The following is an 18512-nucleotide window of genomic DNA, read 5'->3' on the forward strand; positions in this document are numbered from 1 at the left end:
ACCTCTATAAGTCTGTTTCTATTATATATTTCTTCTCTTGTTTTTCGACCATTTTGTTTTCTCTCCCGGTATACGAGGCAATTTTTGTTTGACTACTTGATTTTGTATATGAAGAAGTGTAGATAATTTGGGGCCCTGGATAGTATCATCTTCCAGAAAAGATTAGCTTTTGCTTCTTGTGGGCAGGTAGGAGGTGGTGGTGTATCTGACCTTGTCAGGGATTGAACAGATTGGAGGCTGGGCTCGGTCTTTGTGAGAACTGGTCTATTTATGGTTCAGTGCTACTACTAGGATGTACCTCTTTGGGCATCTCAACTGTAAGCCTGGGGTGTTTACCCTGGCTTCTCTCCTTGGTGGGCCCTGAACTCCATTTATTATTCCCCTTCATCCTGAAACTGCTAGAAGCTCTTCTCAGCTCTCAGTTTCTCTTGGTGCTGCTTGAAATTTGGTAAATGCCTTAAGGGGAAAATGATGCTGAATAACAGCTTCATCTCTTTGCACTTCCTTTCCCTCCAGGATTTTGGCCCCTCAAATCCTTACTGCCTTGGTATTTCTCTGATGTTTTCAAAGGGATTTTCTACCTTTTCCTTTTCTGGAGAGTTGGTCAGCAACAAGCTAGGTTGCCATTATCAGAAGTGGAAAATCCTGTACCACGTCTCTTACAGACCTGATCTGCTGCCCACAAAGCTATCCACATCCCAGTTCCTCTAAAGAGGAGTCCAGAACTACCTAGTCAGACCTTTGAGATCAGCATTCAGAGCCTCAAATTAAATCAGCAATTTAGATGCAGAGAAATGAGCTCTGGCTAACCTCAAAGTGAGTAAGTCAGGAATCTCAGCTGAGGCCTGCGGCAGTGGACACTGCCAAGTATTATAGGTACATCAAAGCCTCTGGGATCTTTCAACTAGGCCAGGTCTCTTAGCCCCAATAAGCAGGAGCTAGAGCTGACATTTAGTTATGCAGTGATTGATAAAAGCTGAAATTTCGTGGGAAGGACAGCGCCAAAATGTTGCTAAGATACACTTCTTTAAACTTCAGTTCTTTATTACTTTTTCTTTTTTTGTATTGTACCCAGACTAATTGGCCAGTGGTGATAGCTAAAGGTTACATAAGAAAGAAATAGGGGGAAAATGTGAAATACGGCACATAAAGAAATTTATTTCCAGTGTGAGAAGAATTTACTGTGACAGTAGATAATAGGTCCATGTGACTCACTTATTTCTATGCTGTCTACCTACAAATAGAATAACTACAGGTCAACTTTAAACTTTTCAAGGTTTCTTTTTTCTCTTTGGTGGTGCTTGCTTTTATTGTCAGGCAATTTCATACCAGGGTCAGGCCTCTGTTATGAGAAATACTTTAAACATAATGTTAAAACAACATAAAATTATGTAAAAACAAAAGTACAGTAGTTTCTCCGTGAGAACATATGGGAAATGCTTATTTATTTTAACATAAATGGTGGACAAAACAGATTGTTAAGAATTTCATTATTATCTTTTCCCTCTCCACTTTAAATGATTGGAAACATCACAGAAGAGCAGAAAAATCAGAATTTGGCATCTTTTCTTTCCTAGATTGTCAACAGAGGTAAAATTGAAGGTTAAAATGATGGCTTCAGGAATACATATATATACTACAAGATGAAGATAAATGTGGTCAATATTTAGTTTTAAGCATTCTTCGCTTGTGCTTTAAAAAGCCTGCAAATCCGAAGTGCTGTAGACAAATATAAGTGACTTGGGGATCCAGAGACGGAGGTTCTAGGCTTGGTTTTCAGCTAACCGGCGGTGGGAACTCTGTGGGCACCAGTTTCCTCTTCTTTAAGTTAAGGAAATGGGACTTGAGGATGCCTAAGTTTTATATTCCATAGTTATATATAAATCAGGTTTATAATCAAACATATTTTCATATGTCTGTACCATGATGACAGTAGGGCATATAATGACCTAGCATCATCTGTTCTGAGTGTTCCGCGAAGGAGAATGTACATGTGTGAGTATCATTCTCTTGTTCTTTAAGGGCTTTACCTGGATGTGTCTCAGTCCCTCGACCAGATTTTAAATCCTTAGTGGCCAGGGACTTTTATATCCATAGTGCCAAGGAGAGCCTGAGATACTAAATTAGTATTTAAATGTGCTGATAAATTGACTAAGCATCCTGAGCCATGAGTGTTTAATACTGGAAAACCAGTGCCTGTAGTCTTCACTATCACAAATTAATAAGCCTAACAGGCGGTTCAGTGTAAAATGGAAGACGGTCTTTCCTCCGTCTAAAGAAGGAACCAACAGCTCCAGTATGGACAGGCAGAGAGCAACAGAAACGTGAGCTTTGGTCACACATTCAGTGCACATAGGCCAGGGACTGGGGAACTTTTTCTGTATAAAGGGCCGTATAGTGGATATTTTTGGGGTGTTTTTTTTTTTAATTAATTAATTTATTTATTTATGGCTGTGTTGGGTCTTCGTTTCTGTGCGAGGGCTTTCTCTAGTTGTGGCAAGCGGGGGCCACTCTTCATTGCGGTGCGCGGGCCTCTCACTATCGCGGCCTCTCTTGTTGCGGAGCACAGGCTCCAGACGCGCAGGCTCAGCAATTGTGGCTCACGGGCCCAGTTGCTCCGCGTCATGTGGGATCTTCCCAGACCAGGGCTAGAACCCGTGTCCCCTGCATTGGCAGGCAGATTCTCAACCACTGCGCCACTGGGGAAGCCCAGAGCTTTAATGATTCTTATTTTGAAATTAAAAAAAAAGATAATGTATTTTACTGAGATAATTTAGAAACTTAGAAATTCTATTTTTATCCCCAATAATTTGAAGTATATTTAAAAACTGAAATTGTCTCATTTTCTGTATATGTTTGATAACTTGACTGGACCAAGGGAAGAACTGACATACTGGTTGCGGTTGGTGGACCCCAGAGGTCACTTACAGACCTGGGCTTCCTGTGTTTCTCTGACCGAGGGTGATCCTGGCCAAGGGAAGGTGTGGGGCAGGCCGGAGTGCCCTGAATTAATACTGCAGGACAATTCTCGGCCGAAGAGGGACGGGAGTCGGTGGGTAGACACCCCAGCCTCCTCGGCCCTTGGTGGCAAGTTCTGGAATGTGCTCCCCACAGTCTCTCAGGGGTCCCCAGCCGGCCTGTGCTCCAGTTGCCCTGTGTGGTACCCTATATTGCCTTTCATCCCCTCCCTGTGCCACTTCCCCACTCCCTCCCTGTGCTTCCGGAGAGCCCCTCCCAAATAAACTACATGCACCTAAATCCTTGTCTCAGGGTCTGTTTGGGGGTGAATGACAATTTATATAGACAATTTATTACCCAGAGTCTATTATACCCTCCACGCTAGAGCATGGGTGATTTTTTTTTTCTGTCTTTGTGATTTTTTTCCCGATTCTCTGTGTATCTTCTATGCCACGCAGTAGAGTAAATGCAGGCCACGTAACTATAATTTGAGATGGGATTTATAAACGTTCTTCAAACTTTTTGGCTCATAAATTGCTGAAAAAGTCTAACAAGTTATAAATATATGTTCCTCTCTCCATAACATTTTTGAGGAATGGCCTTCGAACAACTTGTGCCAGGATGTTTGCACACTTACTGAAATTTAACTGGGTTACTGCTTTCCTTTGTCATTTTAAACATACCCTCTGGCAACTGTAATATTTCATCCTGTTTATACCCCTTCTGATGGGCTCCCTTACAGGATTAGCACCAAGCTTTGGAATTAGATCATCCTGCTGAAACCCATTTTGGGCCCAAGGGTCAATAGTTGCTCAACTCTTTCTGCCAAAGCACCGTCAGATGTCCAACAGTTGCTTGTGTTTCTCTTCCCATTTTATACCTCAGCTTCTACATCCCTCAGAGTCCTACACTTCTGAAACCTTCCCCATGTCAGTGGCTCTTTCTCTAGCCTCCTTCCAGCCTTTGGTTTTTAGTCCTTCCCTGATGCCTTTTTACCTCTGCTCCAGTGTCTCACTGAGATGGCCTCTTTAAGCCCTGAGGGTTCTGAATATATGAAAGAGTCCACACCTCACTGTCGGCCTCAGGCCACAGAGAACTTCAGGGTGTATATATGGGGGTGAAAATGCAGGAGATTAGGTATAACAGACTCAAGGAGGAAGAATAAAAATTTTGTGTCTGTCTAGAAAGATACTACTTTCCCCATGGCTGCAGCAGGCAGGGAAGAGACACTCTGATCCTTTCTTTGGTTTTCTTCCTTAGTTCCAATACCAGTAAAGGGGAGCAGAATTTGCCCCAAAACGTGCCTCATTGGCATAAGGATAATTTTTGACTTTTTTTTTTTTTTTAAGAAAATAGCACATTTAGGAGAAGTTCTAAAAACTGAGTAGAAGTTACCCTGTTATAGGAGACATTTACATTTATAAGGGAAATCTCCATTTGTAAGGGTGTCTCCCTTTTGGTACCAGGAAAAAGAGGATGACTCTAAATCTCTAGAAACTTATCAATGTAGAAGGCATGGACTGAAATCTGTAGAATGAGCTTATACTTCTTTACTGTTCTTTGCCTGGTAACCTCCTAGGACCGGCTCCCCCACCCACTTCTTTTGTCTTTAGCTGAAGATGGTATTTAAGGTGATGGCTTGGGCCTTTTCAGGGAGTTACTCAGTCTTCCTGGGTCTCTCCCATGTTGTCAAGGAGGTATACATGTTATTAAACTTGTTTGTTTTTCTCCTGTTAAGCTGCCTTTTATTGTACGGGGTCTTAGTCAAGAACCAAGAAGGGCAGAGGGAAAATGATTTTTCTTCCCCTACACTAGAAAGCCCAGGTTGCCTGGTCAACCACAGGACCATCATTATAGGAAGCAGTAGGGCCTGGTGGTAGAGGCTTAGGGGACAGCCTGCATGGGCTCAAATCTTGTTTCCAATGCTTAGCACTGGTGGCCGTGGAAAACTTACTTCGCCTCATTTCCCTCATCTGTAAAAGAGCAATAATATTAGTACCTGCCACATAGAATTGTTGTGAGGATAAAAAGCAACATTTTAAACAAAATTCATAGCTTAGTTACCTGATCCATAGGAAGTCTCCAATAAGTTTTAGCTATTATTATTGTTGTTGTTTTTAACAGAATCAATCTAATTGAAACCCAGGTACAGAATGGTCTTGTTCCTCGGCAATCTGTTACAAGAAAGAAATCCCCACATGATAGTTACAGAGTAAGCCTTTGAAGAAAGTAAATATTTAGAAGTCTAACTGCCTGCAGCCATTGCACCCCAAATGTCTCTTCCATCTGCTGGATGGAGGAATAAACAAAAATACCTTGATTGGGAAACAGAGCCTTCCTTACATAATCAGAGGTAGAACTCTACATACAGGAAGGTGATCTCATTGACTTGAATCCATACTAAAGAGCAAATGACTGATACACACTCCCTTCCTCAAAGCAGGGAGACAGCGGGCTCCTACAGGGGGAGAACACAATGGAGGGGAAATTTTGATTCACAAAGATGTAACTTCAGGATTTTACTCAGAGGTGGTCCTGCGTGGATCCACAATCTGTATCTGGATCTCTCTGAAGAAAATAAGAAAAAGAAAAATTATGAGTACACTTTGTAACGTGGATCTTGATCCTCTGTCTTGGTCTGAGTTTTAAGCGCCCCTCTTCCGGAGACAAGAAGGTCTTCACTGCAGACCCTTAGAAAACTCCCTCAAACCTTAGCTAAATTTTCTAGAAAGTGTGTTCTGGGACAATGGACCCCAAAGTGGAGTTCACTTCAACTTATTTTGATTTTTATTTAAAAATAAGGATGAATTAAAAGTTAATACTGTGTAGTATCCAAATTGAGGCTCACCCTGTCACTGAGTCCACGTCAGAGGATCCCTTGTCATGTGCAGCTCAGGCAGCAGGAGTGGGGTTCCCGCCATGTACAAGTCTCAACAATGACCTTACTCTTCCCTGCACTTTCAGCTAATGGAGAGGCATTACAGACTGACATCTGCTTGTGCATGATCTAGTTTTAATTAACCTCCCTAAATGAACATTAGCTTAAAAATATTCCTGCCAAAACCAAACAGAGCAAAACAAAACCCCACAGATTGTAGATGATACTAAAATTGCAACTCCAAGAGAACAATATGAACATAACAGAGAAGACACTTCCCTCATTCCTGGTAGAGGTGCTAATCAGATATGACACATTCAATCCCATTGAAATTATAATTATAATAAAGTTTTTCCGATGACAACAGCATTTACTGTTAATAAAATATATACCACATTATTTTAAGATTATTATTTTACTACTTGCTCATCTTTTAAAAATTCTATATTTTAGAGTAAGTTTTCTCCCCAACCTGTTTATGAACTCTTGTATAATACCCACCCACATTCCACAATGAACATTTCCTAGATTTTGTTCTTGCTCTCTTTGTAGCATATATATATGTAAAGTATATAATAATTATATATCTCTCTAGTATATATATTTGTTTGTTTGTTTTGTTTCTTTTTGCTGAACTCTGGAAAGTAAGGTACAAACATCCTGACCTTTCACTTCTAAGTATGTTTGTGTATTTCCTAAGAACAAGGACACTCTTCTACATAACCCCAATGCTGTTATCATACCCAATGAAATTAACAATAATTCCTTAATACCAAGTAATATGTAATCCATGATCAAATTTCCTCCATTGTCCCCAAAATGTCTTTTATAGCTTTTTTTGCCCCCTAAATGCAGGACCAAATCAAGGCACATGCATTGCATTTGGTTATTATATCTCTTTTTTTCCGGTTTTATTATGATATAATTGACACATAACATTGTATAAGTTTAAGGTGTATAACATAATAATTTGACATATGACATATTGTGAAAAAGATTACTTGTTATATCTCTTTAATCTCCTTTAAGGTAGAATAGTAGCTCCCCTACATTCTTCTAAAACAATGATGTTGACTGTTTTGATGAATCCAAGCCAGTTATCTTGTCGAATGTGCCAGAAGTGGATTTGTCTGATTGTTTCTTCATAGTAGATTCAGGTTAAAAATTGGAAACAAGAACACTGCGTAGGCAATGTTATGTCCTTCCCATTGCATTGCATAGGAGGCACAGCATTGCAGATTGTCCTGCTATCAGTGATGCTAAGTTTGATCAGGGCCACATTATGAATTTCCTGGGCCCTTTGCACTTTTACCTTTATGGGATCCTTTCTCCAAAAAACATATAAAAAATTATATTTTATAGTTGTATTGGCACAAAGATAAATATAATCCAAGGTGGATTATGTTCATTTTTTTTCCTGATTTTAAAAGAAATTAAAACATTTTCCCGAGCCTCTAAAGGTATCATGGGCCCCAGACCCGTGCCTGCCTAATGGAGAAGTTCGCCCTGGGTTTGACCACTTGATTAGAGGGGTGACCTCTGGACCTCCCCAACATAAAGGTGCATTTTCCCTTTGTAATTAAATAGTAATCTGTGGGGAAACTCTTTGAGACTATGTGTATATCTTCTTCCCCTAAAACCTCTCCCTCAGTGGTTCTATTATTTTTGCTTGAATCAGTTATTACATTGAAGGTTGCAGGAATTATGTCCTGTTCAGGGATGAGAATACTGAGGTGCAAGGAGTCTGTGATTTGTCCAAGATCATAAAGCTAGTGGGTAGAATCACCATTAGGAACTAGGTCTCTCTGCTTCCAAATTCACATTAGAGTCCTGAGGAAACTGGAGTATATTAAGAAGGAGTGAAAAAGAGCATTGGAGTTATTTGGCCCAGAGAGAAGAACAGAAAAGGATGACTGTAATCTGTTACATAACTAAAGATAACGGTTGGATGGGCACCAAGGACCAGCAAACTCTCCATTTGCAGCATAATAGCTCAAAGGAGATAAGACTCCATTGCTCTGGACTATAGTCATTTTACAAACCAGCTAATAATTGCCTCACATTTCTTCAGAAAAGTTCTTGGTGTTATTCTCAGGAGAAAATAAAGCCAATGTTTAATAGTCTTGTCAAATCTTATTAGGTATTAGGATTCTAATTTAAATGCCGACAATGTGTCAATTACCCTAGAGAACATTTAGTTCATTTCGTTTTCTCTTCACCTCAGTCCTCTCCAGGTAGCGTGCATTAGGATTGTAATGGAGGTTTTAAAATATTGTTGTTCAACAATTCCTACAGACTTTGGTAGGTAATTATGAACAAATAAGGGCTGAAATGCTGGATCCTTAAAACTAAACAAACTGCCCGTGTTTGAATAAAAGACATACCTTTCTGTGGGCAAAGGTTTCCAACCCTGGGTGTGGAAGCCAGCTACTTCTACTTGCCAAGAATCCCTTTGACATGTTAATCTTGCACAGAGAATGTTTTTGACCTTTCCGGTGTTTGCATAAGAAAAATGAAGCACGGATGTTTTCAGAAGTGGGAAGCAATTGTCTTTGGCCCCATATTGTCAGAGGAGTGAATTGGTCAGTCTGTGGAAGAATGACTCTTACTAGGTGTGCGAAAGTGAATCTGCTGTCACTTTTTTATGAGAAGTTGAAAATAAAAGACACATCTGCAAGTCACATATTATTAATCTTAATTGATTAGCAAGTATTTGCTGAGCCTCTACTTTGAAATAAGTGGTAAGCGGAACAGGGGACCTGGAGCATTTTCAGTAATACAGAAAGAAGAGAAGAGGAGAAGATATAAGCTTCTGACCTCAGGAACTTATGAGAAAGTCAGGTAGAAAAGACATGTCCATGGAAAGCTAGCAAGCAATTCAAGGTAGTGCAGAGTAAGCGTAACACGAGAAGAGTAAAATTAGACAGGTTGGGAGAAGGAACGGGAATTATCGAGGCCTAGATTGATAAGCAAAAGCTTCAAGATGATACTTATAAGCTGGAATTTGGAAGGACAGGCTTCAGATGAATGGAGACTTCTGGAATCAGGCATGAAGAAAGGGTGGAGGCAAGAAAGTGATGGCGAATTTAAGAATAGGACATAGACTAGTCTCTCTCTTGAGTACAATCGAAAGTTGACAGCTCTTTCTTTCAAAGGACCACAAGGGGGGGATAATCTATGCGAAATGATCCTGGAAATAAAATCTGATGATGGCTTTAAATGACCACCATGTCTAATTGTTCTAAATAAGGCTCTTTTGTTGACAAAGAATGGTTGCCACTTAAACTAACTCAAGTGAAAAGGGAACGGGAGAATTGTAAGATTATAACAGAACACCTCTTGGACGTTCAAAAGTAGTTTGTGGGCCAGGAACCAAGGACCCTCTGTATGACTTAGAGCCACATCATCTCAGCTTCTTCTGCTTTTATATCTGCCTCATTCTCTTTGTCTCACTCTACCTACTTTGCTTATTCATCTTGCACTGATCCCTTCCTCGACATCATAATATTTTATTTCCAGCATCTATGATTGACTAACTACATCCTCTCAGTTTTTCAGTTTAAATGCTTAAGAGAAAGAGAGACTCTTTGGTAGTTGGCCAGGCAGTTTATTGGCTGGTTTTGATTATTGAGTATCCATCCTAGTCCAACCAGTCATCACTCTTAAACGAGAACCGCCCAGTGGGGTCTCCCTTCATTGGGAGCTCCAGGCAGAGCAGCCCAAACCAGAAGATATAGACTGCTATGTTCCAAGCTCTATAGAACCATTAGACTTCCAGGGAACAGTTGGTATGTTCCGTACACATTTGGGAAATGGCTGGTCTATTTTTCTATCTCTAGGAAGGATTTGCCCAAAGCTTTCTTCTGAAAGAGCTGTACTATCCTGAAAAGAGCTGGTCCTAAATTGAATATTGACTTCACCACCTCTGAAACCATCTGAGCTTCAATTTGTTGCCTGTAGAGTGGGGATAATAGCACCTACCTGTTGGAGTTGTCTGGAACATAAATGAGATCATGTCGATGCTATTCTCTGCTTGGCACAAGGCAAGAGCTTAGTAAATGGGATTTCTGTAATTTCTTTGATATTTTATGAATATTCCATAATAGAAAACTGTTTGCAATGCATTTTTACTTATTTTTTAATTGTACAAATGATATATGAATATATCTGAATATTTTAAAGCAAACCCTAGACATTATATTATTTCACTGATAAATATTTTAGGGTACGTTTTTGGTTTTTTGGGGTTTTTTTGGCTGCGTTGGGTCTTCGTTGCGGTGCGCGGGCTTCTCATTGCGGTGGCTTCTCTTATTGCGGAGCACGGGCTCTAGGTGCGCGGGCTTCAGTAGTTGTGGCTCATGGGCTCTAGAGTGCAGGCTCAGTAGTTGTGGCACATGGGCTTAGTTGCTCCGCAACATGTGGGATCTTCCCGGACCAGAGCTCAAACCCGTGTCCCCTGCGTTGGCAGGCGGATTCTTAACCACTGTGCCACCAGGGAAGTCCTAGGGTGTGTTTTTAATAAATAAAGTTTTTTAAAAAGCACAGAACCACAATACCACTATTATACCTAATACATTAAAAATAATTCCTTGATATCACCAGTACTAAATCTATATTTGATTTTCTTCAATAGTCTCAAAATATCTTTTTATGGTTGTTTGGTTTGGATCAAAATCCAAAAAGAGTCTACATATTGCACTACTGATATCAGTCAGTCTATAAACCATTTTCTCTGCTCTTTTATGCCATATATTTGTTGAAAAAATGGGGTCATTATTCCTGTAGAATTTTCCAGTTCAGGATTTGACTGACTGCATCATCTAGCAGGTTCTTCTATCCCCACATTTCTTGAAAACTGGTACATAGATCTAGAGGCTTATTTAGATTTAGATTCAAATTATTTCTCTGGCAAAACTATAAAAGAAATATTTTATACTATCTTTTATGTTTTAAAAGTTGTGAATTTGAAATAGTGGCTCAATAGTTCCCATGGCATTTTGCACTTAGGAATACAAGACTCCCAAGAGAGAAGGAGGTAAGCCATTTGCTCTGGTTTCTGCTTCATGCCTGAGGGAATCACCTTCCCTTGGAGAGTTAATGGTACTTGTGACTGCTATCTGCCAGAAAATGCAGATGGAAGTCATAACTACCAGTTTATCTCTATTTGATTTATCAGAGATATCTTTAGTCATATACATCTTTGGCTGAGGATATTCACATATCTTTCATTAAAAATATCAATTCCTTGCTTACATTCTAAACTAGGAATTAAAATGTTTGAAATGACTAGTGACTAGAGAAAGCACCACAGGACAGTAGAACCTCCTTTGAAATTTTTTTTTTAATAAGTGTTTTTTTTGTTTGTTTTTTGTTTTGTTTTGTTTTTTTCGCCGTGCCGTGTGGCAAGTGGGATCTTAGTTCCCGGACCAGGGATTGAACCCGCCCCCCTCCCCTGCATTGGAAGCGCGGAGTCTTAATCACTGGACAGCCAGGGAAGTCCCTGTAATTGTTTTAAATGCACCAATACAAATTATGGACGGAAAAGCAAACCCGGGCACACAGAAGCAGGACTACAGTGTTGTTCTGGAGTGTTGGGGATATCTGATAAATAGTCGCCTTTTCTCCCCTACCTGAAGTGGGAACAGAGAACTAGATATAGAAATAAGACAGATGACAATAAAAATAATTACTTCTATATCTCATAAAGCTGTTTGGAGAATGTGACCTAGGTGCCCAGCAATAATGAACTTGCAGACACTCTGATCTCCTATATTAGATATGCTACTCCCCTTGTCAGGGACACTTAGATAAGCACAGGCCTCTCTGAGCCCAAAGCACATGCCAGGTTCTTTTTCCCAAACTCACCACTCAAAACTCACTCCCGGGCTTCCCTGGTGGCGCAGTGGTTGAGAATCTGCCTCCTAATGCAGGGGACACGGGTTCGAGCCCTGGTCTGGGAAGATCCCACATGCCGCGGAGCAACTGGGCCCGTGAGCCACAATTACTGAGCCTGCGCGTCTGGAGCCTGTGCTCCGCAACAAGAGAGGCCGCGATAGTGAGAGGCCCCCGCACCGCGATGAAGAGTGGCCCCCGCTTGCCACAACTAGAGAAAGCCCTCGCACAGAAACGAAGACCCAACACAGCCAAAAATAAATAAATAAATAAATAAAATTAAAAAAAAAAAAAAAAACTCACTCCCCCTTCCCTGGAGGGATGCAGAAAGTGAGTGAGGAGTCAGGGTGCAGCCAAGAGTGGTAACTCAATGGAGGTTTAATCAACATGGAAATAAGTGGAAATAACTGTTCCTCTCTCACTGAAGTCCACGATATAAAGGAGTATCAGAGGCAGAACCCAGTGTCAGCACGGCGTTTTCAACAATGAACACCCTCACATTTCGGTGGTCCCAACTCATATCACCTTCTACACTATAGCAGCTCATGTGCAGTAGAACAAATGTTTGTGCAGTGTGTGCAAATCGCAGTGCTGGCAGATACCACGATAGAAAAAGACCCAGTCTTTGCCCACCAAAGGCTCATCCTCTAGTGGGTTCTCAACAGGTGGACCCAAAATAGGTGTGTGGCCCACTGTGCTAGGCGTTGCATGGGGAGTTGTAGCAGGCATGGAGATGCTCTGCTCAGACCTCCCTTGAAGAAGAGACTCGCTGTCCAGCTCTCAGCTCCTCCTGGGTCCACTTCACCTTTCAAGCTATGGTCATGCTCTTCTTGGGCAGTTCCTGCCTAGTGACAGAACCAGGTAGCAACTGAGGTCACCTTCTTTTTGGGTGGCCCCAGCCAGTGACCAAGCCAGGTGGTGATACAAGGGCTTGGCCACTTCCACCGAGACAGGACCCCTTCATTGGGCAATCTTTGCTCCTGAGCTTCCCATTGGGCTGGTGTAGGGCGACCAGCTGTCACGGTCACTGGGACTGAGAAGTTTCCCAGGGCATAGGACTTTCGGTGCTAAAACTGGGAAATGCCCAGGCAAACTAGGATGGTTGGTCACCTTGGCTGGTGTAGACCTTGTCAGACCTGCATCAGGGTCTGCCAGCTCCCTCTGCCCAGTCCTGCCTCCTTCCCTTTCCCCACGGGTGTTCATCAACAATAAACTTTGTGTCCTCCTGACTTCATCTCAATGTCTCATTCCCAGAGCACTCGACCCACGACAGGGGCACATGTAGCACAGAAACCAGGAAGGACCTAAATACTGCAAGAGAAGATGAGGCTGAAAGAGAGTAGGAGGGCGGGGGAAAGATTAATTTGATAATTACAGGGATGCTTCTGTGTATGACTTTTTCAGCGGACTATTTGTTCTGCAACCTTTGAAAAAGAAAAGAGGCGTATGTAAATACTCAGTGACTAAAGGTTTCCTAAACTGCATTTGAATACTCAAAATGAAGGCTTTGCCAAAAAAAAAAAAAAAAAAAAAAAAAAGCCAACCTTCTTGTTCCGGCGTCCTTTGTTAAACATGCTTTGTTATTCATTTCTGTGATTTAAGAAGAAAAATAAATGGAGCTTCAGCTTTTCTGAGAAGTATTCTTAAAATCAAGAAAGAATGTGGGCAGAATATTACTGCTGGGGGAAGGGAGCAGCATCCTTCAGGGCCAGGACTAGGATGAGGTGAGCCAGGTACTTGGGGGGCAACATTTAAGGAGGCGCTCACTGTGAGTTCAGAGTCGGCACTTGCATGAACCTGACAGTCAACACCTCCTTAAGTATTGCACCTCAGGGCCCTCACTGGCCTCACCCTAGTCCCGGCCCATGCATCCATAATAGTATTAGACAACTTCCCTCTTCCCTGCCCCAGGTACAAAGCCATCGTCCGGCCAATGGATATCCAGGCCTCTCATGCCCTGATGAAGATCTGCCTCAAAGCTGCACTGATCTGGATCATCTCCATGTTTCTGGCCATCCCAGAGGCTGTGTTTTCTGACCTACATCCCTTCCACGAGGAAAGCACCAACCAGACCTTCATTAGCTGTGCCCCGTACCCACACTCTAATGAGCTGCACCCCAAAATCCACTCCATGGCTTCCTTCCTGGTCTTCTACATCATCCCGCTGTCGATCATCTCTGTTTACTACTACTTCATTGCCAAAAATCTGATCCAGAGTGCATACAATCTACCCGTGGAAGGCAATATACACGTCAAGAAGCAGGTGGGTGCTTAGGAGTGATTCATTTCCTCCTTGGGGATTTGATTCCTTGCGTTTCTTTAGGACTCCACTGACAAGTTCAGTATTTGGGTGGTCATGTTGCCTGATTCTGCAGTAGAAGAGGTGAGTGATCTGTGGCCAGATGGTAAACAGGAACTCCTAGCTTCAGAAGACTAGGCATGCAGGTGTTCTTTAAGAATCTTGTTCTCTTATTAAAGAGACCTAGGCTAGTGAGGTGTTGAGAACCTGAAAGCTTTGGAGTATGGGTTACTTTTTGAGAAAAATCTGGAAAATGTGTTGTTGTTTTTTAAAAAATAAAATGTTGAGGCTCATAGGGATGTGACTTCTTTAAGCTCCAATCACATTGTTTGGGTAGGAAGACGGTTACCACATGTGATAAAGCAGAAAGGGCAGGAAAACGAGGCTGGTTGAAGAAAAAGCAGTAGTTTGATTAAGATGGGTTCACATTGATTTGAGTTCAAATCCAGGCTTCCTGACTTACTTACCCTCTCTGAGAGTCAGTTTTCTATCCATGATGAGGGTAATAACCCATATATTGTAAGGCTGTTGGAGGATTACAAGAGAGACACATGTACCCCCAGATGGCCCAGAGTGCAGGATGCCCTCCTTAAGCGTTAGGCTCCCTTCCCCAATCCCCCTGTCACCCCCATAATTTCATCCTGTGGTATAAATGGTAGAAACCAGGGGCTCTGGCTTTGTCGTCTTCATCAGTTTTTGTCTTCTAGTCCAAATGTAGATCGTGTGGTATTCATGATGGAAAAGCAGAAAGACTCTCCCTCCATTTAAAACGTGTAGGTGACTCAGTTGGAGGCTTCACCCTCTAAAATTCTTTTTTTCCCTCATCAATTATGGGGGGGAAATGGCAGTTCTCAGTGAAACTGTCTCCCTGCTTGAAAGACCTCTCAATGGTGAACATCCAGTGTACCCCAGATTCTTTAAAGAGAACAATGTTTCCCCTTGCCGTAGCAGAGGGAGTTGGGAAAAAAAGGAGATGCTCAGCCCGCTTTTGTCTGAGACCCTTCCTATGTTATATAGGCCAGAAAAAACTTGAGAGTAAAAAAAATAATCATAGGCAGTTATCTTGGTTTGGCGAATGAGGAAGAACAAAGCTGGCTGCTTTTTTAAGCATCAGAGGGAAGAAGAAATTATTAACTGTGGAGCCAAGAAAGACATGAAGTCATATGGCTGATAACTGCACCAATGCCCTCCTGAGGACAAAGAGGGCACTTACTAGAATTTCATTGTGCAGTCCACTTAAGCATGTAATCAACTTTGTTTAAAGAGCTGCTCTCAGAGGCACATTCGAACTATTGAACTTGTTTTCTGTGGCCTTGTGAGCCCGTCCATTTCCCTAATTCATTTTCCCCATCTTCTGCTCTGCCCACCTCTTTGTCTCTGTGTCACTCTCTCCTCAGATCGAATCCCGGAAGCGCCTGGCCAAGACAGTGCTGGTGTTTGTGGGCCTCTTTGCCTTCTGCTGGCTCCCCAACCATGTCATCTACCTGTACCGCTCCTACCACTACTCCGAGGTGGACACCTCCATGCTCCACTTCGTCACCAGCATCTGCGCTCGCCTCCTGGCCTTCACCAACTCCTGCGTGAACCCCTTTGCCCTCTACCTGCTGAGCAAGAGTTTCAGGAAACAGTTCAACACCCAGCTCCTCTGTTGCCGGCCCAGCCTGATGACCCGGTCTCACAGCACCGGCAGAAGCACCACCTGCATGACCTCCTTCAAGAGCACCACCCCCTCCGCGGCCACCTTCAGCCTCATCAACGGAAACGTCTGTCACGAGGGGTACGTCTAGACTGACCCTTGACCCTGCCCCCCTAGGGACTCCTGGTTTTGCTTTATGGCTGGTAAGGAACCCTCGCCTCTGTTGTTGTCTCTGTACCCTCCGAAGACCCTTTGGCAGGCTCATGAGTGATGTGGGTGGCTTGGGGAGAGGCCCAAATGGGTCACCATTATGTTTGAAAGGCCCATCAAGGCCTGTGTTTTCCATTTCAACTTGTGAATGCTGCTTCTGACGCAGAGCAAACTTTCCCTTTTTTAGAAAAGGGAACAAATAGGAAACCATTATTTTAAGCATTAAACCCTGACATACAGATGTGCTCAACTAAGTCATAGAAACTATATGAACAACCAGATTTATATAGCAGAGGAATTGTACACTGAATGTCCACTTTGTGAAAGACTTCACCTTGTCATTTCTTTAAGCAGAAGTTAGTGCTTTAAGAATACGATTTGAGTCGTTTTTCAGGAATACTTATAATCACAAACCAAGGAACTTTTTTTTACACTTGTAATATGAAAAGTCAACCCTAGGCGAGTCCCATGTATAAGGGACAGTCCCCAAGCTGATAACACCGGAAGCCAATTTAAAACAAATCCCTGAGTGTCGATTGTTTTTAAAAGACATTGCTGAGGACATAGGAGAAACACTCACCACATCATTTTAAGGCAAAAACACAACGAAACACACTGACACATATATTGAGGTCCAGGTGTGGCTGGGGAGTGATAGCTCACACTCCGAATTCTAACTCAATGCAGGTCCTTTTTGCTTTTACCCAGTTGCAGTCATCCATGGTGCGGTTCCACCATATCAGAGAAATCCTTCGCGGGGAAAATTGATCATGCTATCCATTCATCAAACATTTATAAAAGTGCATAAAATATAGTATTTATTTTAGGCATATAGGTTTTCAGACAAATGTATTTACTTCTATTTGGCTGTCCTTGTCTGCTACGCTGAAGAAGTAGTTTCACATGAGAAGAAAGGGATCATATTTGAGTGGAAATAGAAACATGTTTACATTTAATGCCTGCTTTACCTAAAGTCTGCGGCAGGAAATGAATTCAATGTTAGTAAAATGTGCTTCTGTCTCAGTATGTGTAAGAAAGTTGCGGGGGGAGGTCTCAGCTTTAAGAACTGATTGAAAGACAGCTACAGATACATTAAGTTTCTACTTATGAAGAGTATTTATGAAACAGCCCATGTGCAGAAAAATACTGGACTTAAATCTTTTTTGTTTTCTAAGTGAGTAAAAGGATTTGACTCTCTTTCTTTGGAAGCCCTGAATCAAGTTTTTCTTGACTCAGAGACAGGCCAATTCTGACAGATTGCAAATGCGTTACCCCACTTTCAGATAAATCCAAATTCTGCAAATGTGCCCTCATGTGTAGCCCTCACACACTAAGTTTTAGTTCTGGTTTTCTCTATCCAGGTGAGATAGAACAGTCAGCTCTCTTTTCCACATGAGATTTTTATAAGATTTCTGTGTCTTGATACAAGGAAGTGCTCACTGTCTGCAGAGCTTTAGAAGTTGGGACCAAGACTGTTGTAAAGATCTGTATTTATAATTGTATTAGCTGGAGTGAACCTCTGCACTTCTGTTTGCTACATGCACTTACATACCGTACACACCTGCTTTCCTGGCGCTCCATAATTACATGGGACAGTTTGAAAAGAAGACAGGTAGTATAGCTGAAAGAACCAAGATTTTTAGCTTGACATCCCAACTCTGTCTCTAGCCATATATATATATGTATATATATATATATGGCTATCATTTTTTTAAATCTCTAGAATGAGAGGACAGTCCCTTCTATTGCTGAGATCCTCTGAACCCCATCATCGTTTCTATTTCTGTGTCTTAAGCATTTATGTAGCCACCTGCTCACAGTTGTCCCACTTCTGCCACCTTTGCAGCAACTCCTCTTGAGAAATCCTTCAACCACCATTCTACACTCATGTTCCCAATAGTGGAATGGAAGGAGACAGACAATTCCATCGCTTCGAATAATCTGTATGAATGATATCCCGTTAGCTTGTTATGTTTTGTAATTAGAGCTGAAAGAGACAGAAGAAAACACCTTGCTCAATCTCCTCCTTGTACAAAGAGTACTTTTCCTATTCACACTTCTTCAACCTCCACGCACCTGTTATCTTGAACTGCTGCTCCACAATTTTACCCTTGGCTTTCTTCAAAACTCTTGAGTATAAGTGACTCCATACCTAGTTAGTTGCTAAAGTGCATAGCATTCTGGGTTCCTATCATGACTTGTTCAAGCATCTCTGATCTCCCTGCTTCCGAAGACGTTTTGGGAGTAGGACTTATCTTAATGCCTCCTTCAGTTAACATCATGGCATAGGCTGTGTCTGGCCTCCTTTCTAGCTTCTGGATAAACAGGAGATCGATGTCTGGGTCTAGCTGTGTGTCCTTAGGCAAATCTTATCACCTCTTTGAGACTCTTCAGTGAAAAGGTTGGAGGAGGCCTTTGCCAGCCAGTGACCTAGAGGACTGATCAAATTATTTTGTGAATCAACTGATGGATTGACTCCAACTTTCCCACTGGGAGGAACTCAGCCGGGCCCTTCTCTAGGGAAGTCAAATTTTTATTTCACCTCCGGAACCTAAAATCACGGTGAGGGAGACCCAAGCCCCCACGTGGTATCACCTCTCTGTTAGGGCTGAGTGTGGCAGTGGCTGGAGCTAAGACAT

The 18512-nt window shown here is 42.1% G+C and overlaps 1 protein-coding gene across 1 annotated transcript in view; it reads left to right on the forward strand.

Annotated features, from left to right (window-relative positions):
- Positions 1-15814, forward strand: part of GRPR (gastrin releasing peptide receptor) — a 28192-nt gene extending 12378 nt beyond the window's left edge. Inside the window, exons 2-3 of the mRNA XM_061178973.1 lie at positions 13640-13991; positions 15425-15814. Coding sequence (XP_061034956.1) covers positions 13640-13991; positions 15425-15814 — 742 coding nt within the window. The remainder of the gene's footprint in view (positions 1-13639; positions 13992-15424) is intronic.
- Positions 15815-18512: the final 2698 nt, after the last annotated feature.

Source organism: Eubalaena glacialis, chromosome X (assembly GCF_028564815.1).
Source record: "Eubalaena glacialis isolate mEubGla1 chromosome X, mEubGla1.1.hap2.+ XY, whole genome shotgun sequence".
Lineage (NCBI taxonomy): Eukaryota > Metazoa > Chordata > Mammalia > Artiodactyla > Balaenidae > Eubalaena > Eubalaena glacialis.